The sequence below is a fragment of the Pseudonaja textilis genome, chromosome 16, assembly GCF_049901715.1.
Source record: "Pseudonaja textilis isolate UNSWEBS1 chromosome 16, rPseTex1.2, whole genome shotgun sequence".
NCBI lineage: Eukaryota > Metazoa > Chordata > Lepidosauria > Squamata > Elapidae > Pseudonaja > Pseudonaja textilis.
In genome coordinates, this window is record NC_142005.1 from 10,570,417 (window position 1) to 10,595,105 (window position 24,689).

The 24,689-nt window shown below is 62.8% G+C and overlaps 1 protein-coding gene across 1 annotated transcript; it reads left to right on the plus strand.

Annotated features, from left to right (window-relative positions):
* The first annotated feature begins 3,168 nt into the window (after nt 1-3,168).
* ARHGEF11 (Rho guanine nucleotide exchange factor 11) lies at nt 3,169-24,590 on the plus strand. The gene is given in 48 exon segments (XM_087914190.1): nt 3,169-3,420; nt 4,558-4,618; nt 4,709-4,834; nt 5,634-5,723; nt 5,999-6,281; nt 7,786-7,913; nt 7,958-8,249; nt 12,135-12,226; nt 12,432-12,530; nt 12,776-12,825; nt 12,968-13,025; nt 13,183-13,361; nt 13,463-13,534; nt 13,697-13,816; nt 13,961-14,015; nt 14,208-14,284; nt 14,373-14,510; nt 14,711-14,785; nt 14,992-15,093; nt 15,194-15,292; nt 15,466-15,508; nt 15,618-15,714; nt 15,870-15,992; nt 16,359-16,379; nt 16,799-16,934; nt 17,046-17,145; nt 17,330-17,359; nt 17,844-17,945; nt 17,948-17,969; nt 18,097-18,276; nt 18,458-18,505; nt 18,686-18,873; nt 18,999-19,145; nt 19,473-19,552; nt 19,645-19,770; nt 19,962-20,079; nt 20,173-20,351; nt 20,429-20,504; nt 20,628-20,795; nt 20,926-21,013; nt 21,165-21,272; nt 21,367-21,479; nt 21,623-21,790; nt 21,922-22,221; nt 22,551-22,640; nt 23,192-23,445; nt 23,562-23,712; nt 23,791-24,590. Coding segments are annotated over 48 exon segments (5,763 nt in total). The 3' UTR covers nt 23,850-24,590.
* The last annotated feature ends 99 nt before the right edge of the window (nt 24,591-24,689 follow it).

Consider the following 24,689-nt stretch of genomic DNA (forward strand, 5'->3'; position numbering starts at 1 on the left):
GTAGCAGGGAAGCCAGGGTGGAGGGCCAGGGGCCTTAGATCCAGACCCCTAGCCTCCCCCTGGGGTGGGGGGAGAGTCAGTGTGCTGGGTTCCCCTCGGATGGGAAGAATTTACCTCGGGGGCTGCTCTTCTACCCCCGCTTTGCTCTGTCTCCCCTTTGCGCCTTAGGGATGCGGTGGGCTTAGGAGGGGAGATCCGGTCTTGGGTTCGAGGGGCATCCCGTTGGGTTATTTTCTTAGAAAACTTTTTTTCAACTTTAGAGTGTTAAAAGTGGCAAAGTATTTACTGATCACTCCTTTAAAAAAAGAAAACATCTTTCCATGAGACAGCCCTGACTGAAGAACTAAACGCAGCGGGGCAGCAGCTCATAGCTTGAGGTATTTGTCCATGTAAAGCAGGATTAAAAATGTGTCTAAAAACAATGTAAGTAGTCCTCATGCTTTTGTGCAGTGCCTTTAGACGTTCCACTTTCTATAAAGTCTTCAAAAAAAAAAAAACCTTTGCATATATATTATATATATGATGTAATGTTATAGAAATATATGTATAATATACATATTTTTTCCAGGGGTATCTGATAGCTCTGTATTTTGTTATGGAAGTTGATATGAAATATTTTACCTCAAATTTTTAAAAAAAAAGTTAAATAAACCTTTTAAGTAAGCTTGCTGGGGTCCCTTCCGTCTTTTGCTTTTGAGGCTGTGTTGGAATTGGCGCCTGCGTTCCAAGGAGGCAGCGAGACAGGCGGAAGCGCAGGGGGCCGGGCCCCTCTGCTTGGGGCTGGGGGGCTCTTAACGCCACGTGGAGGCCTCCCCACGGATGAGGCCCAGGGGCCTGGGGGGCTCTGCTAGAGAGGTGGACCCTCCACCCCACCGGAGGTCCTTGCAAGGCCAAGCAGTCTTCCCTGGCCTGATGCTTGCGGGATGTTTCCGCCCAGTTCCAGGCACTGCCAGGAGAAAGTCAAGGCAGCCGGGTGCTTGTTCGAGGCTTCTTCCTTGGTGAGGGTCTGACAGCCCGGAAGGCAGCTCTGGTGAGAAGGCCCCGTTGACCGGGGAGATTGCTCAGTCTTTGGGTCTCGTCCCAGCAGCTCGAGGGACCTTCCCTTCCACACCTCACGCTGCCCCTCGGTCCTGGCCACAGGTTTGGCCAGCGGGGGCAGGGATAGAGCCTGTGGCAGGGTGGGCACGGGAGCCACCGCTTTGCCGCGTGAAGTGACGTGTGTGGGCCTCCGGAGGAGGAAACCTCCACCTGGGGTGGCTGTGATTCACGCACTCTCCCTCCCTGGAGCGCCCTTTGGCGCTTCCTCTCGCGGGAGGAGGGCAGGGAACGGCTCCCTTTCAGCACGCCTTGCAGCAGCCTAATTGCTCACAGGGAGCCCGTCGCCCAGGGAGTCACCGGAGGCTCCCAGGCAGGTTCCTCAAGGCGGGTGGAGAGGGACACAAACCCAGGGCGGCTTCAGGGTTGCACGGAGGACAGCGGGGGGTACAACGCCACTTCGGCTTGGAAGAACTGGCCGCTCAGATTTCTCCTGGGCTCCCCGCCTCTTTTCAGCACCCTGGTTCCTTTCCTAGCCGTCTCCTGGTTCCCACCCTGATACCCACATTTTTGCAGCCGTGCTGTGGGACGCTTCAAACACAGCCGCATGCAGTGAGCCACGTTCCCGTTGCAGGCTAACAAACTTTGTACACTTGCAAAAAATAAAAACCCTGCAATAAACAAATTCCCCGGGTCATCCTGGCTCCATTTTTCCATTTCCTAAATGCCTTCCGTGGAGGCTCCCACCAGGGGCGCAGCGGCCTCTTCCCCTGCAGGCTACAGCCAAGTGGGCCGAGACCATGAACTCGCAGGATTCGCTGTCTTGGGCCATGGAAAGCGCCTCTGGCTCAGCTGCTCCTCCTCAAATGCTCCAACACGGACAGTTCCGGCTGTCCCTCCCAACGGCAGCCTCGGGCTGCAGGTCTTTCAAAAGAGGCAGCCGAAAGGCTTCCTTGGGCGCTGTGGGTGGGGAACCAAGAAAGCCCAGGTCTCCCTGCCGCGCTGCCTTGCTGGCCTCTCGGGAGCCCCGAGGTCTGGGCAAAGTGGACCCTTCTTCCCCTCCAGCAAGCACCGCCGGCCTTGAAAGGCAACGGGAGCAACGTCCAGATAGGATTGGACCGCAGATCCTGGCCCAGCGGCTGTTCCTTCCGCCTCCGGAAAGCCTGGTGCTGGGCTGGGCTTATTACTTGAAGGCTGTGTAGGTATCACGCTCTGGAAACACCCAGCCCAGGGGGAAAAATCCGGCAAGATTTTGTGCCAGCTTCCCCCTTTCCTCCAAGCCGCCTTTCGGCAAGAGTTTGGGGCTGCCTCTCTCCCAAGCAGGATGTGGCAATTCCTGGAAACCCTTTGCCACATCTTCAATCAGCCCAATTTCCTCCGCCTGCCAGTCTGGGGCAGTGACCGTGTCCAGAGAAGTGTGCTGGGGTTCCACCCTTCCCTGGGTCGGGTGCCGGCTTCTCCGGGCAAATTTCCCTTGTCTGGTTTGCTGATCCTGAGATGCCGCTTCCCAGGGGAACCGGAGCCTGAAGGGGGGGTCTGGGCAGAGGGTCGCAAGCATCTCCGGCCATTGGGAAGCAAGGTCCCAATGGCCGCCTTTGAAAGGCCCCGATCCAGCCGCCTCTCTCCAAAGGTGGCTTCCCTCCCCTGAGCTTGGCCAAGAGAGGGGCACCTTGGGGAGAAGATACCCCCTCCGCAAAGCACCTGCCCCTCTGGTATCCCTCTGCCCCTGGCTGGCCGTCCCTGTTAGTTAATTAGTCTGTTCTTAATCAGCTCAGCTCAGGACAGCTCGGAAAGCTAATAAGCTGCGCAGACGGTGTAGGTAGGAGGGAGGGTCCCTCCCAGCCCCCCTCCCAGCCCCCCTCCCTCCCAGCCCCCCTCCCTTCCCCTCCCCCTTGGCTGCAGAGCCAGCATTGTGTGTCCTGCAGTCAGCTTGATGAAACCAACGTAAGAGGTTTTGGACATGCGGCCCCCGGCCTTCCCGCTCGGCTCAGTGGGGCTAAGCAGATTGGGGGGTGGGGAGGATTTGGCTGAGAGCGAGAGCCGGCAAGAGGCTGCCAGCCAATTCCCAGCTCTTCCTGCATGCCAGATAGGCCGGCTCAACTGGAATTCTGCTGGCAAGGCAAACCTATACTTATGCATGCGGAAACCACCTGTTGGAACCTGCCGGTGCCCCAAATCGGAGGCCGGGGAAAGTGTGAAGTGGGAAGGAAGGAAGCTGGATCCATCGGAAAGGATCTCTACAGCATATGTGGTTCCTTTGTGCCGGCGGCCCTTTCCGAGTTTGCTATGCCCGCGGTTGAGGCCCGACATGCCTCCAGCCTGCTCCAGTGCTTGGAGGGCCCACTGGTGCCTTTGCTCATCCCCCCCGTCACAAAGGGGGCCAGCGTGGGCTGCACACCTTCCATGTGTGCAGCTGGGGCATCCTTGGATGGAGAGGGCCGGGCCACAAACCCGCAAGGCTGGGGAAACTTTTTCTCCTGAAGGGAGATAGAATTTACCCCTCTTATTAATTTGTGCACCATCTGGATTTTAAAACCCTCTTTGACCCTCTTTCTCTTTATATGTGGAGATGGGCTGCACTGAAGCCCCCCAAACAGTGGGGGCTCTTCTCCATGCCTCCTTTGCTCCCCGACCCCTTAAGCAGCCGGGTAAGAGGGCAGGACTCAGCAGCAGCGGAGTTCACACAAAATCCTTCCGGAAGGGGCTGTCCTGGGCCCAGGAACCCTCCCAGGATGGGGGATGGTCTTCCTTGAGCGCCCGCTGCACTCGGATCCCAAACCAAGTTACATACAGACTAGGCAGATAAGGTTGGGCACCTTTGCGATAGGACCGATGCTTCCGCAAACACTTTGCCCTCCAAAACCGTTGCGAACCGACTCCGCGTTCCTTCTCCTTAGCGGATCCTTTCCTCGCACCTCCTCCTCTGAGGGCTTCTTTCTTGGATTTTGAACGGAGGGGCGGCTGACACAGGGTTGCATTCTACCATGCTTCTGTTCTTGTTATTTTGCGTTTTATATTTCACAGGTTTAAACCTTATCTTTGCATCTTCTTGGTTTGGAAAAGCAATCTGTAATTTAGCAACCAATTCTGGTTCGGGCTGTTATCACACGCCTTTCATCTTCTACATGTGTTTTGATTATCTCAGGTTCTCCCTTGTACGCACCACAACTCCCAATGGCCCAAAGTGCCTTAAAGTGGGAAGGGAAAGTGACCAGGCACTGGAGGGTCCAGGGAAACAGCAGGACGGACCTGAAGTGGGAAAACAGAAATGGGAAGAATTGCTGGATTAACAGCTTTAATGGGGAGAGGCAACGGCAGTAACCGTTGGGAGCAGAGGAACCAGCCAGCCAGCCTCAGCCGGCCTCCCGGGAAGCCCAGCCTGGAAGGAAGGGCTCCAGGCAATCTGGGGAAGGGGTTACTTTACCAAAGCCGCTTCCCTGAGGTTGCCTCTTCCCCAGGTCAAAGTGTCCCTTGGGTCCCTTCTATTTGCCCTCATGCCAGGCTCTATATCCTGGCTTGCAGGATGCCTTATGGAAGGTCCTGGAGGGAGCCCCGTCTCTCCCAGGCTCCTGCTGGGTGCCAGGTAAGGGGGTGAGGGTGAAGACCTGCCCTCGGGAGGGGGCTTCAGGAAGAGCCACCTGGGGACTGCCTCACCTTCCTCTCTGTCTTGCAGGCCCAGCCCTTCCTGGGGGGACGTACAAGGCCGAATCCAGCCCAGCCAGCCTACCCTGCGCTGGCCCTTATCTCTCCCAGGGCCAGCCGGGGGAGGAGAGAGCGGCCGGTTCCAGCTACGGCCAAGGTGGGCACTGTATCTGTGGGCACATCCTCCTGGGAGCTCGTAAAAGGTAGAGAGGATCCTCAGCCAGCTGTTTAATTCTAGGCAGAATGACTCCTAATTTAAATATTGTGAAGCCTCTCAGGAGGGCAGTGGAAGAAGGCAATTTGAGGCCATTGTAATTTCGGTGCATTTTGGCACGGCCAATTAATGGGAACAAGCACCGTAATGCCCTCTGAAGCCGTCTCCCAGCTGCCTGGGCCTCGCCAAAGGAGGAAGAGGGTCCCAGCCCCCCCCAACCCGGTTGAGACTGAATCTCCTGCCCCAGGGGTCAACCTATGGCGTCCCCCCAAGAGCGACCGCCCCTTCCTACAGTTCTGTAAAGAGGAGTCGCTGTTATGGTCGCTGTTATTCGCAATGGGTTGCTTTCCGTGGAGGTTGATCCCGGAGGCTGCTCAGCAGCTTAAGGATCTCGGCCTCTCGGGCAGCCTTGGCTCTGCTCCAGCGTGGGCACCAGCCAAGCTTACCTCTGGGTAAACAGGCTCTGTTTATTATTAATGAATTAACTTTGTACCCAGGTAAGAAGGATTGTTCTGAGGCCAGGACAGTTTTGCCGCTTCTCTGGCTGCGCCTGCTCCCTCCGGAGGGATAGCAAGGAAGCAATCCTTCGTGATCGGGCTGCCCCTTCCTCCGGCATGAGGGGAGGGGGAGCTTTCCTGGGGTGGGGGTTGGCTGTCCCTTTCTAGTTGTTTAAAGAATTAAAGGAGCTTCCGCCCGGCTCTGGCCTTGTGCCCCCGTACACCTGCCTTTCTCTTCTCTTCAGGCCCCCGGACCACCCACCCCACCTTCCGCCCTCTTGGTTTGAGCGCCAAGGACCAGGGGCCCTTCCCCGCTTCACCCCTCATTCAGGCGGGTAGGGCCCCGATCCCCTTTCCGGCCCTTTCTTCCACCACCGAGGCCAGGTTGCAGAGGCCCCGGTAGGAAGATCCCTGCTCCAGAGCCAGACAAAGACCCCCAAAACGGCCCCCCAACTGCTGGGCATGACTCCCACCGGTGGCCCCTGACTGCCCCCTGACTGCCCCAGAAAGAGGCTCTACAGGAGGGGTTGCTGGTCCCCTCGAGGAGCCCCAGACTGGCCGGAAACCAGTTCATAGCCTCCGGGATGAAAACGGGCTTTCCTTCACCAAGTGCAGGAGGGCTCCTTAGTCGTGGAGGAGCTGCCCTCCATCGGGCGAACGGAAGTGCTGGACGCAGCGCACAGAGGGCTCCCCGTGGCTCTTTCTGCGCAGGTCCTGGCAGTCCCGGTGCAGGGAAAAGCACCAGCAGCCCCTGGTGCCCGGTTGGCTCTATTGCAAGGAGGCGCCTCCTGCTCCAGAGGGCGTGTGGGCAGCTGTGGGCAGCTCCCGGCAGCCTCCGTCCAGGCTTCCGCTGCCTCCCGGCCACCACGCAGGGCGGGAAACCTCACTCCTGAGTTGGGCATCCGCCTCTTTATCTGGGACACCAAAGCAGAAACCATGATTGGAGGGGGCGCAGCAAAGGTGGCCTGCCAAGGATGGGACTTCGTGGGGGGCAGAAAAATCCCATTTCTTCATGATGTTTTTAACTTTCTTTTCCTTGCTGAATACTTTGGATTGCAATGCTTTAAGGACCTTTTCCTGCAAAACGGCAGGATAATCTAGAACATAATTAGCAACGCGGAGACGACCTGGATGGGTTCAGATTCTACTTCTGCCCTGTTCAAAGTTGTGCTACTAAATAAAGAGCATTGGCCCGAGTTATGAGGTTCGGGTACTGAAAAATCACATGAATGAAGGAATAAATGAAACCCGGGGGAGGAGGGAGATGGGGGGGGGGCTGCCTGGATCCCCTTTTCTTCAGCATTCTCACACACACACACACACACACACACACACACACACACACACACACACACACACACAGACACACACACACACACACACACACGCACGCAATGGCCCTTCCTCAGCCAGCCTCCTATTAGAGACTCGCCGCTCTCATTATAGCCATTATAAGGGAGAAGATATTTTGCCCCCAGCCGCCCCCCTACCTCCACTTCGAAAGGTGGGGGAAACATCCCTCCCCCCAAGGTGCCCATCGTGAGGAGCGCTTCCTGCCTGCGTGGCCTCTCCTGGCACCAGCCCCTCCCCGGCCTGGTCTGCAGTCAGGTATTCCCCAGGCCAGCCTGTTGGGGAGCAGAGGGGGCAGGTGGCTGGGGCTGCTGGGGGTTGTAATCCAGCCTCCCCCCAGGTTCGGAATGAGGTTGCTTGGGGGAGGCCCTCGCTTGGAGGGGCACCCTGGAAGGAGAAACGCCCCCACCCAGCTCCCAACGGAGTGGCTCAGTAGCAGCCCCTTTGCCCAGGAAAGGGAGGGGCAGCCGGCCCCTCTGGGGATGGGAGACCACCGGGAAAGCCCAGGGCGGTGCGTCGGAGGGGGGGCGGCGTGAGGGGGGCTTCCGCCTCTGCAGCAGCGCCGGGAGGGGGGCGGCGGGGGAGCCCCCTCCCACCTGCCGCAGAGGGAAGCCTCCCGCAGGAAGGAGGGCGGGGATTAGCCGGAGGAGGAGGAGGAGGAGGAGGAAGGCGGCCGCAGCAGCAGCAGCAGCAGGAGCAGCAGGCGCCGCCGCCGCCGCCGCCGAGCGAAGGAGCGGCCGGGCGGGCGGAGGGAGGCGGCGGTTGTCGAGCGAGAAGAGACGCGCGGCTCCCTCCCGCTGCCCCTTCCGCAGGGCCGGCGGCGGCGTGGTTGGCAGGCAAGGCGGCGGGGCGGCGGGGCGGGCGAGCCCGGGGCTTTGCGCCGCAGCAGGCCTCGCCGGGGCCGGGCGGGCGGGCGAGCCGTGCAGCCCCCCAGGGCGGGCGGGCGGGCGCAGCGGGCCCTGCAAGGGGAGGGGTCTCCCTGGGTGGGCGACCCGCCCCTCCCCCGCTCCCCCGCAGGCCGCGCTGACCCCCTCCCCTCCCCCGCAGGAGGAGCCCCCGCTCCCCGCAGCAGGGCCGGGCAGAAGAGGCGGATCCCCGGCCGGACTTTCTCCTGTTGGGCGGCCGAGCGGAAGAAGGGAAGCCCCCGCCTGCCTTGGCCGACAGATGCCCGGCTGGTAAAAGTGGATCTTCCGCCCTTGTGATCCGTTCGGCCTTTAAGGTCGCGATGGGGATCCGCTGGCCCCGCCGGCGGCCTTTCTGAGCCGGGGTGGGGAAGGACCCCTCCAGCCCACCCAATGTAGGCCGCTCGATCTGCCAAGGACCCTCCTGCAAGGGACGCCCGGAAGAAAAGGAGGCCTGGGCACGGCGGGCGGGGTGGGGGGCTGCCTGGCTGCCCCCACCCGGGATGGGGAAGTGACTCCTCCTGCAGCCGAAGGACCCGGGCCCTCCCTCCACCTGCGGGGGCTGGACTTGACTGCAAACCATGAACATGCGCCCCCTGCCCTGGACAGGTACGCCCGGTGCTGTGCGGGGGGATGGGGGGGCTTCGGCTGGGCTTCCTCCTGTCTCCTCCCTGGGCTGGCGGCCATGCATGGGCAGAGGGTGCCCCCGTGCTTGGCTTTGCCTTCCTGCAAGAGGGCCAAGCCTGGCACCCGCTAGTGCCCCCTTTGCAGAAGGCTGCCCGTAGCCTGGGTCCGCTTCTTGGTGGGGATCCCTTCTCTGCAGGAAGGTTTTCAGGCCAAATGCCGTGTGGTCGGTTGTGAGTAATTTAAAAAACAAAGCGGACTTGCTGTCAGCGAGCGCTGCAACATGCTGGATCCTCGGGAAGGACCTAATGTGTGATTTTTATTTCAATATTGGTCCTTCCCCCTTCTGGTCTGTGTGAAAAGGGAGTCCCATTTTTTCTTATAAAGCACCACCCTCGCAAATTGTGGCAGCAAGCAAAGCTTCTGCAGAATTTTGATCTCTTGGTGGTCTCCCATCCGAGACCTTTTTGGCTTCCTGACTCGGCTTAACTTTTGCAAAACCAACCACGGCTAGCAAGCTGCTCGGGGGGAGCAGGCCCAGGATGGGTCGCTAAATGTTGCACGTCACCAGGAGGGCAGAATTTGGAGCTCTGGCCTCTCTGTCTTGGCAGTCTGGAGTTTTTGTCATGTCAGCCGAAACAGGCTTTGTGGCCCAAGAGGCCGGGCTGGGCTTCATTCTGCCCTTTCGGAACTCGGAGAGGCTGCTGGGTGTTTGCAGCCCAGGAAATCCCCTCTGGACGGGGCCTGAACGGCCTTCCCTGTGAACAGCGGCGTGTCTGGAGGAGTTTGGGATTGTCCAGGCCTGCCCTCGGCTTCCTTCCCCCAGCTGGCCTCCTTCCAGATGTGCCGGACTTCAGCCCCCACAATTCCCAGGCAGCTGTTGGTGGGGAGGCATCGAGGACACGTCCCCGGATCGAGTTTCCGACGGGCTCTCTTTCCCCCCCAGCCCCCCCCACCCCACCCAAATGAGGCCATTGTGCGGTTAGTGCCTTTTGCTTGGCAGGTTGTGTGAGCTGAGCCACGGTGAGGGAACCTACAGACCCAGCCTAAGCAAGCCATCATGAGGGCTCTGTGTGTGTGTGTGTGATCCCAAGATGTGTTGAGACCAGGGATGACCCGAGAATGTCCTTGAGTCCCTCCTAGGACCCTCGACCCTCCCGCAAATGTGTGTGTGTCCGTCCGTCCGTCCGTCCCAGGACTGCTGGAGACCCCTATTGCTTGAGATTGCCGAGTCCAACTTCCCACTGGAGAGCAACCGGATTTTTGAAAATGCAGCCCTCCCCAAGACCCAACAGGAGTGGGGGGCAGCGGGGGAGGTGAAGGATGCTGGGTCCATGGAGGGAGCCGTAATTACCTCTCTCCGCCTGTAATTGTGGTTGCTGGCCGACTTTCTGTCTTTGCAGGAATCTGCTTGCTGCAGCAGAGCGCTGGGCCTGAGCTGCACCAGCCCCTGTGCCCCCGCCCCCCCGCAGCCCTCTGTGGACAGGGCAGCGTTGCCCCTCTTGTGAGGGGACCGTGTGCATTGTGGGGGGGTGGGCTGTTTTGAGGCTCCCCCTCCCCTTTCTGCACAAACCCCTCTGCTGTTCAGTTTGGAGGATGCTCTTGAAGTCGTCCCCTTTTTGGCTCTGGCTGGTTTTCTCCCTCTGAGGGGTGGTGGGGTGGGGGTGGGGGGCAGAAGGCTTAGGGGTGTTTTGTTTTATGGCGATGCAAGGTGGGGAAACCCCAGGGTCCACTTTGCCGTTCAGAAGTGGAGTCTTAGTTGCTGGGTGTGTAAGGAGGAGCTTCTGTGAACATTTGCAGCGTGGGCCAGTTGGATTCTCTTCTTTTAAAAAAGCTTTCTCAGCATGGCCCCTCCTCCCAGGTCTGCTTCTCTTTATCTTGAAGCAGAAGTGCTTCTAGTCCTCATGAACTGCAGGTGTTTAAAGCCACCTCCCAGCCTGCTTCTCTTTCCAGCTTGCTTTCTTTCTTCTCTTTGGACTTGGTGGGCCAATGGAAGCGGGACGGTCCGATCGGGTTCTGGGCCTGGGCCTGGGGGGCTGGGCTGCCATTCTTTGGGGCCCCCCTTGTGCTGCCCTCCCGCTTGCCGCTGAACCGGGCCTGGGGAGCAGCGCAGGGACCTACCGGGCCTTCCCTTCCTTTGAGCAGGGCCTGTGTTTTGTCCCCAGACACGCTTTGCTGCGCAGCGGCCAAGGGTTATTTTTAGTTCGGCTTGGATTTCCAGCAGGAGAGGGGAAGGCCGGCCGTGGGTTAGGGTCTGCGTGCTCTGGGTTTGTTTTTGAAGGGGCCGAGAGCAGGAAGCATTCTGTACGAGCGCAGAAACCCCTTGGCCTCGCCAGTCCTGTTTGCAGGCGGAGAGAAATGGGGGGGTCTGGTGGGTTTTGTGGAAGGCAGCTGGGTCCGTGGAAGGAGAGCGGCTGGGGCAGGAGGGGGACACCCAGGGCCGCCCAGGGCCGCTTCGCCTGTTTTTCACGCCCGCCTGTCTCCTTCCAAGCTGCCTTGGTCCCCTTTGCTTTCTCTTTCTCTCCTCTTTCCGCCAGACGCGCCAGTAAAAGGCACCCTCGCTTGCCCAGGTAAGGACCCCTCTTGTCACCGGGGTGGGGGTGGGGCTGCCCCAAACCGTAGCCCCTCCCCGCTGGGTCCCCCAAAAGATGGGTCAGCCCCTCGGCCCTTTGGCTGCTGCCTGTTTCCAGCCCCCTTGCCCAAATGCCGGTTCTCCCCTCGTTTGCCTAATACAGTTCCAGAGCCCTTGCAGAGGACTGAGGTGGGGGCCCCAAGTGGCCACCAACAGATCTCTGGGGGGCTTGTGGAGACCACCGGTGCCAAGGCTGCTGCAAGGGCCCTCTGGACCCTGGGTTGGTGTGGGCCAGCTAGCCCCAGGAGGGTCAATTGCTGCTAGAAAGGAGATGCGGCCAGCGGCCTCTTTTCATGCCCTGTGGTGGGGGACCAGTGGGAGCTGCAGAATGGCCGGGGGAGGCCTCTGGCCGGTTCCAGAAGGCCCCCCCCCCGCCACCCATCTCCACGCCTGAGTAGGAACAAGTCTAAACTTGGCTTAATAACGTCTACTAAAAATGCAGCAGGCCGAAGCCAAGTCTGATCAGAGGCCTGAAAGGCGTGGATTGAAAAACCTTCGGAAGCCGTGGTCGGAATGGCTGGCTGAGGGCACTGAAGAGCTGGCAGTTGCCAGGGTGGGGACTCCTCCTCTGAAGGGGTGGAGGAGACTGAGATGGGGGCTCCCGCGGCTCCTGCCCATTCAGCGGTGGGCATTAACTCCCCCTTCTTGTCTGTCCTTCTGCACGTGGCCGCTTCGTGTGCCCTCCTCCGTCAGCCCCGTGGCTGCCTGGTAAGATCAGACCTGCTCCGGCCGCTGCCTGCCTTGGCCCCCCAAGTGCCCCCCCCTCCTGGCCTGGCTTTGCCCCCCAAGCGTCTCGCCCTTGGCTCCTTAGCCCCGCTGGTGGCAAGCTGCACCCCTTTCCCAGGCTTCCCCCCCCCCCAGATTAGATGCTGTGGGAGAAAGGGGGCAAAGCTACAGAAGGATGGGGGGACCAGCCTGCACCCCCCACCCTTGCAAGTCCATCCAAAGAGAAGGTGCCTTCTTGAGGTCCAGAGCTTCGTAATTTTGGACAAGACCAAGCTGCCCCCCCATTGGCTGAGGAGGAGGTCCATTTGACCTTGCCCCAGGCTCAGGGGCGGAGAGGTCAAGGCCCAGGACCCCCGCCCAGAGCTCCTGCTGAAGTGGGTCAGTCCGGGCCTCCAGGTTTTCTCCGTTGGGCCCTGTGGGAGGAAGTGGGGCCTCAGGGGGACCCTCCAGATGCAGCCAGAGCGACGGGCTGCAGCCTTGCCTTCCCGCTGCCCCTTCCTCTCTCCGTCCAGGTTGGGCTCCCTGTCTTCCTTGGGTGACTCGGCTCTGGAACGGCGCTCGCCCAGCCACCATCGCCAGACCTCCGACTCCGGCGAGAGCACAGGTGCCTCCTTTGCTCCTCTGGGGGGGCCGTTGGGGAGGGGGAGGCTGGCACCGTGTTCCCTGCTCCCTCAAGGCCCGCTTCAGGCCTGTCCTGCCAGGGAGGCCCCCTTGCTCAGCCCTGGCCTTTCCTGGGTGGGGTGGGGGGACACGGGGGAGGCCTTTCCCTGCGGGGGGTGTGGACCAAGGGGCCTCTCTTGCCTGGGCAGGGCTTGTCCAGCGCTGCGTCATCATCCAGAAGGACGAGCACGGCTTCGGCTTCACCGTCAGCGGGGACCGTGTTGTGCTGGTGCAGTCCGTCCGGCCAGGTGAGCGGAGGCCTCTGGGTGGGGTGGGGTCTCCTCTGCCGGCCCCCAGGGCTCCGGCAGAGCTGGGCTCGGGGGAGCTGGCCACTCTGCAGCTCTCAAGGGGGCAGCTTTGCCAGCTGCTCCCAAGGCTGTTGAAGGCCCCCAGGCAGCCTCCTCCCTCCCACCCCCAATGGCTTCCCCGCCCCTTCCTCTTACTCCCCCTGCCCCCCAGCCCCCCATGGCTTTCTCTCTGGTCGCCTCTCCAGGCGGAGCCGCCATGAAGGCCGGAGTGCAGGAAGGCGATCGGATCGTCAAGGTGAGCGGCGTCTCCCAGGGCTGCCCCAGCTGCTGGGCTTCTGCCGCCTTCGTCTCTTCCCCAGGGAGGGCCGACTCTGCCCCCCCGCCTTCCCGGGTGGCTCCTCTGCCGGCTGCTGAGCCTGACCTCCCTCTCCCCGCAGGTGAACGGGACCGTGGTCACCAACACCTCCCACCTGGAAGTGGTCAAGCTCATCCGATGTGAGTGGGCCGGGCTCGGGGCTGGGGAAGGCTGGAGCCTGGAGCCACAGCGGCTGCGTGGCCCGGGAGGGGGCGGGGGGAGACCCCGTTGGACGCGGCTGAAGGTCTCCCTGTGCTGCTCTCTCTGCTCCTCCTGCCCCGCCCGCTGCTCCCCAAGCTGGTGCTTACGTGGCTCTCACCCTGCTGGGCCCCCCTCCTTCGTCTCTGGGCCTCCTGGGACTGCAGCACGACCGGCCACAGGCAGGCCCCCCACCGACCACCTGCACGTGCCCCCCGCCACCGCCACCACTGCCGCCGTCTCCCCACCGGGTCACCGCTGGGCCAAAGCCACCCCAGGTACCACGGAGGTGCAGGTGGGGCAGAGTCGGTTGGGGGGGGTGGGGGGACTGCAGCACTGGAGCCCCAGGCTCACCTCTCTCTGGCCTTGCCAACCGTAGGACCCGGAAGTCCGGAAACACGCGGCGCAGATCCTCAGGAAAATGCTGCGTCAGGAAGAGGCCGACTTGCAGGTGTGGGCCGGGGTCAGGTTCCCCGCGGGGGCCGGGCCTGGGTCCTCCTGGCAGCAAGCGGGAGGAGTCGTAAGGCTGCCAAAATGCTTCCAGTTCCCCAAGGAGAGGAGCGTTTCGGAAGGGAAGCCCCTGACAGCCCCGCATCCCTGGCTTTCTCCCCAGCGGTGCTACGAGATCTACAGCCAGAACCCGGCGGCCTTGCTTGAGGAGCAGATCGAGGGGGCTCGGCGGAGGGTCAGCCAGTTGCAGCTCAAGATTTGGCAGGAGATGGGAGAGCTGGGGGTGAGCGGGGAAGGGGGCGTCCCTTGCGGGGCTGGCTCCCCGAAGGCCTGAGGGCCCAGGAAGAGAGAGGGAGGGTCCTTGGGCCTGGCTGGGCCTCCTGGCTATGGAAGCACCCACAGGGCTCTCTCTCTCCCACCCTCCCAGGACGCCCCCCGGCTGCCCAGCGACTCCGGCTCCTTCAGCTCCCGGGTGATGGAGGGTGAGTTTTGCTGCTGCCCCCTTTGAGAGCCGTAGACTGGCTGAGCGGAAGGGCCCCGGGGGTGGGGGGGTGCTCAGAGCGCCTGCCCGCTGGCTCTCAGGGAGCCTCCGGGGGTCCAAAGGTCTCCCCCTCTCCATGCCCCCCTGCCGCAGGGTTCCTTCTTGAGCCAGGGCTTCTCTCTGTCTGCTGCAGGGGGCCTCTCCGTCGACTCCCAGGATGGTGACAGCGGCCTGGACTCGGGCACGGAGCGCTTCCCTTCCGTGAGCGAAGTGAGCGCAAAGGGGCTCCTCCTCCCCGCGGTGCCAGGGAGAGAGCCCCTGTCGGTTGACCTGAGAGTGCCGGTTTCTCTTGGCGCAGGTCTCCCTCAACCGGAACTCCGTCCTTTCCGACCCGGGCCTAGACAGCCCACACACCTCACCCGTTGCCGCCTCGCGGCTCTTCACGCACCATCGCCGCCAAGGCTCCGACACCCCCTTCTCGCCCTCCACAGAGCAGGTGAGGGCAGGCGGGGCCAGTCCACGGGAGCTGCCTCAGGCGGGGCCTTCCACTTCCTGCCTCTCTTTGGGGCCTGAACATGGAGGTGTTCAAGGGCGCAGCGGTTTTGCGGTCCTTCTCCTCCTCCTCCTCCTCCTCCTCCTCCTCTACAGCACCTCCGTCTCTTTTCTGAGAAGATTTTAATCCCTTTTGTTCTGCAGAGTTTGGATCAGATGCTGCAGACGTCTATCATCGGCCCGGAAGAGGATTACGACCCGGGATACCTGGACAAGGAGGTGGGCTGCTTTCTCTTGCTCCCAGAGCCCCCTTCACGCCATTCCCAAAGGACCCCCCAGCCCCCAAGGGGGGGGGGAACCCGCTGCTCTTTACAGCTTTTGCTGGGAAAGGCCCCCGAAAGTGGGTCCTTGAGGTGTGCAGGGAGGCCTAGTGGAGAGAGGGGTTCCTTTGCGCTGGTTTGAGCATCTCTTTCCCCGCATGGCAGAACGACTCTCTGTTCCAAGATCTGGGGAAGCTGAAGACGCGGCCGGCTCACCTGGGGGTCTTCCTGCGCTACATCTTCTCTCAAGCGGATCCGAGTCCCCTGGTAGGGTCCCCGGGGGGAGGGTCCCTTTCCTTGCCCAGTTTGTCCATCTTCTCCCCGCTTCTGGTTCTGCTGTGACGCCTCCGTCCTTCTCTCCTGGCAGCTTCTCTATTTGTGCGTGGATGTTTACCAGCAGCTGAGCCCCAAGGAAGCCCGGGCGCTGGGCAAAGACATTTGGCACATTTTCTTGGACAAAACTGCCGTGAGTGTGACCGGTCACATTCACCACGTCTGCCTCGGTGCTCCCGTGGTGCTCGCCCCTGCCTTGTGTGCGGCTCCCCAGTGGGGAAAGGGAGACGCCGCCGCCCAGGGCGCAGTGGCGCACGCAGAGGTCCCCGTGAGTGGTCAACCTTGTGTCTTCTGCCCCTCCTGCAGCCCCTGAGGGTCAAGGTCTCCGATCAGCTGTTGGCGGAAATTGGTGAGTCTGCAGGGAGCCCAGGCCAGCCAAGGTGCCCCTCTGTAGGAATTCTGGGGGGGTGGGAAGGGGGCTTCAGCCCACACACCTCCTGCTTCCTGGTGCCCTCCAGACGCTCGTCTGCGGAACGGAGAGGAGGCCCAAAGTGCTTTCTTGGAGGTCCAGGAGGCCGTCATGCCTGAGATCCAGGACCAGATCCAAGATTACAGGTTAGCAGGCCTGAAAGAAGCCGTGGGCCCACCCGGAAGGGCCAAGGGGGAACGCAGCTGGGGTGGCCCTGCCAGCGGGACTTGGCCCAGGTTCGGTTGGTTTCCGAGAGGGAGGGCGAACCTCCGTGTGGGCCCCCTCCTGTCCGTGCTTGCAGGACGAAGCGGACGATGGGCCTGGGGAGCCTCTACGGAGAGAACGACCTGCTGGAGTTGGACGGGGAGCCCCAGAAGGAACGCCAAGTGGCCGAGAAGCAGCTGGCGCAGCTGGGGGACATCCTGTGAGTCCCGCTGGTGGGCGAGGGGTCTGTTGGGGCCGAGGTCGCGGTTGGCCTCTCGGGCAGCACGTTTGCCTCGACCCGCCTCTGAAAGGGCCACGCTCGGGTGCCTGACGGGCTCGCCCGGGCTCAGCTCAGATGAGACCCGTCGTCACCCAGAGCAATGCTTTCCAAACTCGGCAACTTTAAGAGGGTGAACTCCAACTGCCAGAATTCATGCTGGCTGGGGAATTCTGGGATTCACGTTTTCACGTCTTAAAGTTGCCAAATTTAAGAAACGTTGTCCTAGACGTAGTGGGCAAGAAGAGAAGACGGGATGCCAGGGCAGCTTAAGCGGGATCTGACGTGACGTTTGCTCTCCTACTTTAGATCCAAATATGAAGATCGGAGGTGAGTGTCTCCTCTGAACTCAGCACCTTTAAATGTATAATTTCTACGCATTCAGTTCTTCGCGTTGTGTAAGTTTCAGGAAAGTATCTTGAAAATATCAACCTAAATAATTGATTGCTGAAAAGTCGATTAAGATTATCCCTGGTAAATTACTAGTTTGCTGACTTGCAGTATCTGTTTGGGGCCTCTTCAAAGAAGGAGCGGGTCTTTCTTCTGGGGAGCATCCTGGGCTCCCTCCCAGAATGCACTGTTGGTTCCTTGAAGGGGAGCCAAGCTCGGCCAAGGCCTCTTCAGGACCACGGAGAGCTCCGTGAGGGCACAGACGTTGCTCCCACCGGAGACACAGGGAGGGTTTCCGAGGGCTGCGTTGGGGTTTTTCTTTCTTTTCTCCAGCCAGACTGCCCTCCCTCTCCTTTCAGCTCCCCCATGAGCTTTGCCCTGAAGACCTACATGATCCACATGGGCATCTGCCCCCAGGAGGCTCGCCCGGCCAGCGTGGTGGAGAAGGCCCAGGAGAAAGACAAATGGCTGCCTTTCTTCCCCAAGACCAAAAAGGTGGGTGGCGAAGCCGGAAAGCGCGGGACCCTGTCGTCCTCGCCCCCCCCTCCCCTCCCCCAGCCCGGCTCGAGGCACCCTGACCCGCCTCTCCCTTCTCTGGGGCCACAGAGCAGCAGCGGCAAGAAGGAGAAGGAGGCCGCGGTGGAGGACAAGAAGAGGAACCCCATCCTCAAGTACATCGCCAAGCCCAAGAGCTCCTCCCAGAGCAGTGAGTCCCTTGGGGGAGGGGGCTTCCTGCAAACGGCTCCCTCCTTCCTTTCCAGATCCCCCCACCTCCCAGGCTGGCCGGGCGGGTCCTGCCGCCACCCCCACCCCCTGCTCTTCTTTGTTCGGCCCCTCTCATCAGCCGCATCAACTTGGTGTTGACATCCCATTTCTGTTTTCCTTTCCAGCATTTCATGTCCCCCTGTCCCCCGTTGAAGGTAAACACGACCCCTCCCCTCCCTCCCCCCCAGCTGCCCCTCCTCCCCTCCCCCCTGTGCTTTCACAACGGGGGAGGGTGAGCGTAGCTCCCAGGACCCGTATTCTGCCAGGGTGGGGCGGTTTTTTCCGGGGCTTCCGGCCGTCCCCACTGGGGCTTCTGAAGTGGCTGCGGATGCTGGAATCCAGGGGGGGCCATGGGCTGCCTGGCTCCCCCGTTGGGCCTTGGGGCACCTGGGGGCCCCGGGGTAGCTGGGTCTGGGGGAAGGGGAAGGCCAGGGAGGGGCTTCTCCTCTCGCCCCTCCCAAGAAGTCTCGGCAGAGCCCGGTGGCCTCCCTCCGCTCTTCCTGGGGGCACAGGAGTGGCGGATCCTTTCTGGGGGTCTGCAGGAGCTCCTTGTCCCCTCCCCTCCTGGCTCTTGGAGGCCGGGCTCGGTGGCCAACCGCCGGTCACGCAGGGGGTGCTTAGCGGCTTCCTCTTCAACAGTGAAGCCCGGCAACGTGAGGACCATCATCCAGCATTTTGAGAACAGCCAGAGCCACGATGGCCAGGAGGCCGGCCAGCAGCGCCTTTCCACGGGCAGCTTCCCGAAGACCTTCTGGACTCTGAAAAGTGAGGGGCTCCGGCCATTCCTCCGGGGGAGGGGCTCTTTCCTAATGACCACCAAGCTGCTGATTCTGTGGGGGAGGGGGAGGCGCTGGGGAACCCCGAATCCTCAGCTGCTTCCCCCTTCCTCCAGTTCCAGGGCCGAGGTCCGGCTGGGCCGGTCGGAGAGCCTGAAGGGGCAGGAGGAGCTGAGACGGCTGCGCAAGGCCGAGAACGTCCCCCGTTCCCGCAGCGATGTCGACATGGATGCTGCCGCGGAAGCGGCTCGGCTCCACCAGTCAGCGTCGTCCTCTGCCTCCAGCCTCTCCACCCGGTAAGGGGCCGGAGCGGCTGCGTAGTGGCATGGCCGTGGCATCTCCCTGGCGTCCGAGCCCGGCCGGGTGTTGCCCTCTGAAGGGAGGGCAGAGCGTGGAGGCTGTTGGGGAAGGGAAGGGGGGGAGGGGGGGGAGAGATCCTTGCCCTGGGCTGACTCTGCCACGTCTCCCGGTCTCCAGGTCCCTGGAAAACCCCACCCCGCCCTACACTCCCAAGATGGGGCGCAGGTGAGTGGAAAGAAGGGCGGGAGAGGTGTCCCCACCTGGGACCCCGGGCTCCCTTTACACCCAGCAGCTGCTGACAGAACCGCCCCCCGTCCATGCGGGGGGGGCTGGTGCTCCTTGCTTGCTTTCCTCCCCTTCTCCGCTCCTCCCGGGGCCCAGCCTGACTCCTTCCTGTCCCGGCAGGAGTGTGGAGTCCCCCAGCCTGGGCTCCAGCTCTGAGGCCTTCCTGCCCCACTTGCTGGAGGACGAGCTCGGACAGTTCTCGGACCTGGAGGCAGAGCCGGACTCCCAAAACTGGCAGCAGACGGTGGGCCGGGAGGTGTCCGCCCAGCTGCCTCCGCGGGAGATCGACCGCCAGGAGGTCATCAATGGTGAGGTGGGGGAGGACCTGGTGGGTCTTTGGAGAGACCCTGGGGGTGGGGGGCTCTCCCTGGGGGGAGGAGCCCCGAGCCCAGCTGGATCTGACTGGATCCTGATGCCCGCCCCGCCCCCCCAGAGCTCTTTGTGACCGAGGCTTCCCACCTGCGGACGCTGCGCGTGCTGGACCTGGTTTTCTACCAGCGCTTGAAGAGGGAGGGGCAGCTGTCCCGGGAGGAGCTGGCTCTGCTCTTCCCCAACCTCCCGGAGCTGATTGAGATCCACAGTAAGCCCCTCCCCCCCCAGTCCTCCCCCCTCGGCCCCTGGGAGTCCCACCGGACGCAGCTCTTGGGGGACACAGGGAACGAACAGAGTGGGAAGGAAGAGGCAGGGGGGGCTAGGAGCGGTTTTCCCGGGACTGGCGGGGGTGGGGGTGGGGGCTGCTGTCCCCTGTCCCAGAAGGGGAGGGTCGCCACTTTGGGTCTCTTCAGGGGGACTGAAATTAGGGGGTGGGCTCACAGTCGGGTTAGGGTTAGGCTGAGGTTGGGGAGGCAGGTGTGTTTGTGTTGGGGGTTGGCTCCTCTTAGTCTGCCCCCCTTCTCTTCCGGCCCAGATTCCCTGTCGGAATCCATGAAGAGGCTGCGGGAAGAGGGGCCGGTGGTGAAGGAAGTCGGAGACCTGATGCTTTCACGGGTGAGCCACTGAGGGGGGGCTGTGGGGCCTGGGTGGCCGTGGACCTGGTTCCCGGGGGGACCCCATCTCCCCCTCCGCTTCCTCCCCCCTAGTTCGATGGGGCTGCGCTTGAGGAATTCCAGCAAGTGGCTGCGGAGTTCTGCGCCTACCAGTCCATGGCACTGGAACTGATCAGAACCAAGAAGCGGAAGGAGACCCGCTTCCAGCTCTTCATGCAGGTGGGCTGTGGGACCCTCGGCGGGGGGGGCAGGGAAGAGCCCGGGAGTGGGCGGTGGTTGGGCTTAAGGGAGGAACCGAAGGAGGCAGCCGGAAGAGCAGCTGTGAGGTGCCCCTCGTACCGCCTGGGACGTACCTGGGGGGCGGCTTTGGTGGGGTACCCGCCCAGCCCACTTTGTGCTGCGCTCCCTAGGACGCCGAGAGCCACCCGCAGTGCCGCCGGCTGCAGCTGAAGGACCTCATCATCTCCGAGATGCAGCGCCTGACCAAGTACCCGCTGCTGCTGGACAGCCTCATCAAGCACTCCTCAGGTGGGCGCCCCCTCCTCCGCAAGATGGCCGCCCTCCTCCGCAAGACAGCCGCCCCCTCCCTTCGCTGACCCCTCCCCTCCGGCCCCTCCCCAGGGCAGGCTGCGGAGCACCAGAAGCTCTGCCGGGCCCGGGACCAGTGCCGGGAGGCCCTCCGCTACGTGAACGAGGCGGTCAGGCAGGCGGAGAACCAGCAACGCCTGGAGTCCTACCAGAAGCGCCTGGATGCCTCCTCGCTGGAGCGGACCAGCAACCCCATCGCCGCGGAGTTCAAAGTAAGCCCACGCCTGTGGGGGGGGGAGGGGCGTCCCTGCGTGGCCCCAGCTGACCTCTTCCTGCCTGCCCCGCCCAGAACCTGGACCTGCGAGGCCGCCGGATGATCCATGAAGGGCCCCTCACCTGGCGCATCAGCAAGGACAAGACCGTGGGTCTGTAGGGGCCGAAGGGGAGGGGTCTCTCAGGGGGAGGGGGCCAGGTGTCCCCTGGCTGTGGCCCCCAGAGGGCCTGTGGTGGGAGTCCGGCTGAGGAGGTCCCACCCTCCATCTCCCCAGACCTGCAGGTGCTGCTCCTGGGGGACCTGCTGGTGCTGCTCCAGCGGCAGGACGAGAGGCTGGTGCTGAAGTGCCACGGCCGGGCAGGGCTGGGCTCCTCGGACCCCAAGCAGAGCTTCAGCCCCGTCCTCCGCCTCGGCTCCGTCCTCATCCGCTCCGTGGCCACCGGTGAGCCCGGCCCCCTCCCCAGGGGGGCTCCAGAGCTTTGGGAGGGGGCTTCCGAGGCCGGGGGGGGTGTCTCAGGCGCCAGGTGGGGGTGCTGAGTGTGGCCCCCGCCGGCCTCTGCTTCCTTCCGCAGACAAGCGCGCCCTCTTCATCATCTGCACCTCCGAACTGGGGCCCCAGATCTACGAGCTGGTCGCCTCGACCTCCCTGGAGAAGAACACGTAGGGGCAGCGGGGCAGGGCGGGGCCGTCCTCGGGGAGGGGGCTCCTTTTTTGGCCTGAGCAACCCGTGGCTGGCTGAGGGTTCACAGGGGCTGCCCCCCATTCCAAGGGGCCCCTGAGAAAGCCGCCCCCTCCTGCTCTTTCCCGGCAGGTGGATGGGGCTCCTAGAAGAGGCGGTCAAGAGGGCCACGCAGGCGGCCACGCAGGCCCCCCAGCAGCAGGCACAGGAGCTGCGTCCCCACCGGCCGGCCCCAAGCAGGTGGGCGAGGGTCCCGCAGGAGCGGGCAGAGAGGGGAGGACCGGGCCTCGTGCCCCCCTCCTCCTAGGCACTGCCCTCTCGTCTTTCTCCACAGCTTCATCTTCCGGGACGCTGAGATCAGCCCCAGGCTGGGCCAGGGGAGCAGCCCCCCCGGCCGTGAAGCAGAGGAAGAGCAGGAGGAGGAGGAGGAGGAGGGAGGGGCGTCAGGTAGGCAGCTGCTGGGGGGAGGGGGGCTTTGGCCCCAGCAAAAGGCAGGGAGGGGCATTTGCTGGTTAGGGTTCTTCCCCACTGGCTGGGAGGAGGGGGGGCAGCTCCCCCCCAGCTGCTCCTCAGCCCCCCGCCCTTCACAGATGACACTCCGACTGAAGCAGAGCGGCTGGAAGTTGGGCACCCAGAGGAAGAGGAGGAAGAAGAGGAAGGCAACCCGCCCCCGGCACCCCCCTTGCCCCCTCTGGAAGAAACCCTCTCCGAGAGGCCCCCCTGCTTGGAGAGCATGGCTGAGTCCGCCCTGGGGGATGGTAGGTGTCCCCTTGCCCAGGACGCGCGGCGGGGCCAGGCCGGGCCCCTGGGGGGCCCCTGCTGTGCTTGGGGGGCTGGTGGAAGCGGGCGGGCAAGACTGAAGGTGGCCCTTCCCCTCCTCTTCCCCCAGTGGAGACCCTGCGGAGGCTCCTCCTGCACAGCTTCCTGCCCTGCCGGGACTCCGAGCCAGAAGATGACCTGACCCCCACCCCTTCGGGGGTCAGCCACAACCAGCACCGGGGCGTGGCCCCCTCGGAGGGCCCCAGCGCCTCTGCCCTCCCCGGGCCCCCGGAGCTGGACACGCAGGGGGCCATGACTGGCTCCCCATCCTGGGCCCCCCCATGCGATCCGGGGCCTGGCGAGGCTCTGGAGCAGGTGGGGCCCCCTGTGGCCCAGGAGACTCCCAGCGGGTACCTGGTGGTGCGGAAAGGTAAGTGCAGGGGAGGGGCGCCAGGGAGTAGTGGCGGGCCCTGGCACCCCCACCCCCGGTGGCCTTTGGGGAGGGGCTGGGCCCTTTGGCTTGATCTGCAGCAGTTCCAGCTCCCCTTCCACCCCAGCCCCTCCCCAGTTCGGCCAGCCCCCCGTTGTGTCCTCCTCCTCCTCCTCCTCCTCGCCTGCCTCTCGCTGCCTCCGCTTGCCTCTCGGCTGCTTTCCTGCGGGTGGCGGGTGCTGGAGCCTCCCGGGATTCCCAGTGGTGACGACTCTTGTTTCTCCCCCCAACTATCTCCCCCTTTCTTTTTCCTGGTGTCTCTTGCTCAGCTGAGGTGGAGGGGAATAAAAGTGCTCAGCTCTTGATAGCGAAAGGCAGCCAGGCGGGAATTGACGCCGGAGCCCCCCCTAATGCAGATGGTAAAGAGAAAAACTAGAAGCCCCCACCCCAGATTATGCCAATCGGGGCCACTCTGGTCCCTGAGGCTGGGGGCGGGCGAGGGAGGGAGGGAGGGAGGGGCCGCTTCCCTTCAGCCTCACTGGGCTATTTTATTTAAATGAAATCTGCGCAACCACCACCTCACACACGGAAATCGGGGGGGGGGGGCGCACACAAAGGCAAACCAGCACCGCAAGGGAGACTGCAAACCCCGAGAGTTGCGTTTTAAGCAGGGAGGCCATTCAGCGGCGGCGGCGGCAGCAGCAGCAGCGCCTTCCTCCCCAGGTGCTTCTTCCCTCTCAGCCTGGCACCTCATTGCGCACCTGCTGCAGGTGGAACATTGGCCTGGCAGGGCTTGAAAGAGGTCCAGGCTGGGCACGTCTGCCATTGCCTGCGCTTACAACGGGGGAGTTGGCGGTGGGAGGGGGAGGCAGAGGTTTTGCCCAGTTGAATCCCAGCTGGGGCCTTTCAGGGCCAGGAGCCCCTTCCCCAAACAGGCCCCTCTGAGTCGCCATCCTCCTCCTCCTCCCAGGAAACACTTTCTACTTGAGCCTGCTGGCCCACCCGGGGGAGCCCCAAGCAGCTGCCGAGAGTGTCGGGGAGACTGGGAGTGCTTTGAGCCGGGCGCCATCTCTGCCTCCCGCGGTGCCGTTGCCCAGCTGCCAAGAGAGCACCGGGGAGACCCCGGCAGGGTGGCTGAGCCCGGCAGAGCTGCAGGGCACGCAGGACACGGAGGCCATCTTCCGGACAATAGAGCAACTCACCCTCAAGTTGACCAAACTCAAGGTGAGCCTGTCAGGGAGGCAAAACGGGTGGCGACGCGGCATATGCCCAGAGAGGGGTTGGGGGGCAGGGAGGGGGCCTAGCTGCACCCCCCTGGCAGCTCCCTTCTCCCCTTGCAGGACGTGGAAGGGGCGTACCAGCAGCTGCTGCTCCAGGGGCACGTCACCCCCGAAGCCTCGTTGCCAGAACCCGGCCGGATGTCACCCAGCACCCACCGGGGGTCCAGAGTCAGCCACCCCTCCCCACAGTCCCCAGTGGCTGCCAAGCCTGGTACGAGGGCCGGAGGGTCCCGGGGCCACATCCCTGCCGGCTGTCCCCCCGGGGGGACTGACGCCACTGTCTTTGCAGATGTGAACGGGCTCTCGCTTGCCCTGCCCGAAGACAGCTCCCAGGAAGTGACCCTGTAGGGTGGGATGGCCTCCGCCAAGGAAGGAAGGAAGGAAAACGCACCTCCGGGTGATGCCTCCTTTGCCCTCCCACTCCTCCTGGCCTGTGCTGAAGGTGGGAGGAGGCCGTGGATGGGACCAGGAGCTGCCAGGGTGAAAAATGGCCAAACCGAGGAGGAAGCGGAGACGAGCGGGAGGAAGCCTCGTGCGGAAGGACAGGCGCCGGCTTCGTGTGCAAACATCCCGAGGCTTCCCCAATGGGAGCGAAAGCACTTTCAGCTCGGTTTTGTCCCCTAGATGAATTGATGGTGTGCGTGAGAGATACGTAGACCAACGCACAGCCTGCACAGGACAGCGGGAGTATATGGTGTATAATTGCACTTTTGTTTTCCGGAACTTCTTCTCTCCCCCCACCTCCTCCTCGGGTATAAATATGTATGTATGTGCGTTGAGGTTGTGTAAATACCACAGGCGGTTGTTTCTCCCCCCCTTTTTCTTTTCGACTTGTCTCCATTCCTTCTTCCGAGGCTCCGGTGAAGGGCCTGGCCCTCTTGGGGCGGGGAAGGCTGCTCGCGGAAGCAGAGGCGACCCCTGGCTCTTCTCAGGCGGCTGCCAACCGGTTCACACGGGCCCCTCCCCTTCCCCCCTCCCCCCGGAGTTTGTGCCACGGGCGCACCAGAGTTACACACTGAAAGCAGGTTTTATTGCTTTCAGCCCTAAAAGATTTTTCAGCAGAAAAATAAAATATTCTTCAACCTCTTGCAGGTGAGAGTGGCCTGTTTTTTTTCCCACTTAAAAGCAGGTGGTCACGGAAGGCCCAGAGGGAGCCTGGCTAAAGGCTGAAGGAGGGAGGGGGCCTGG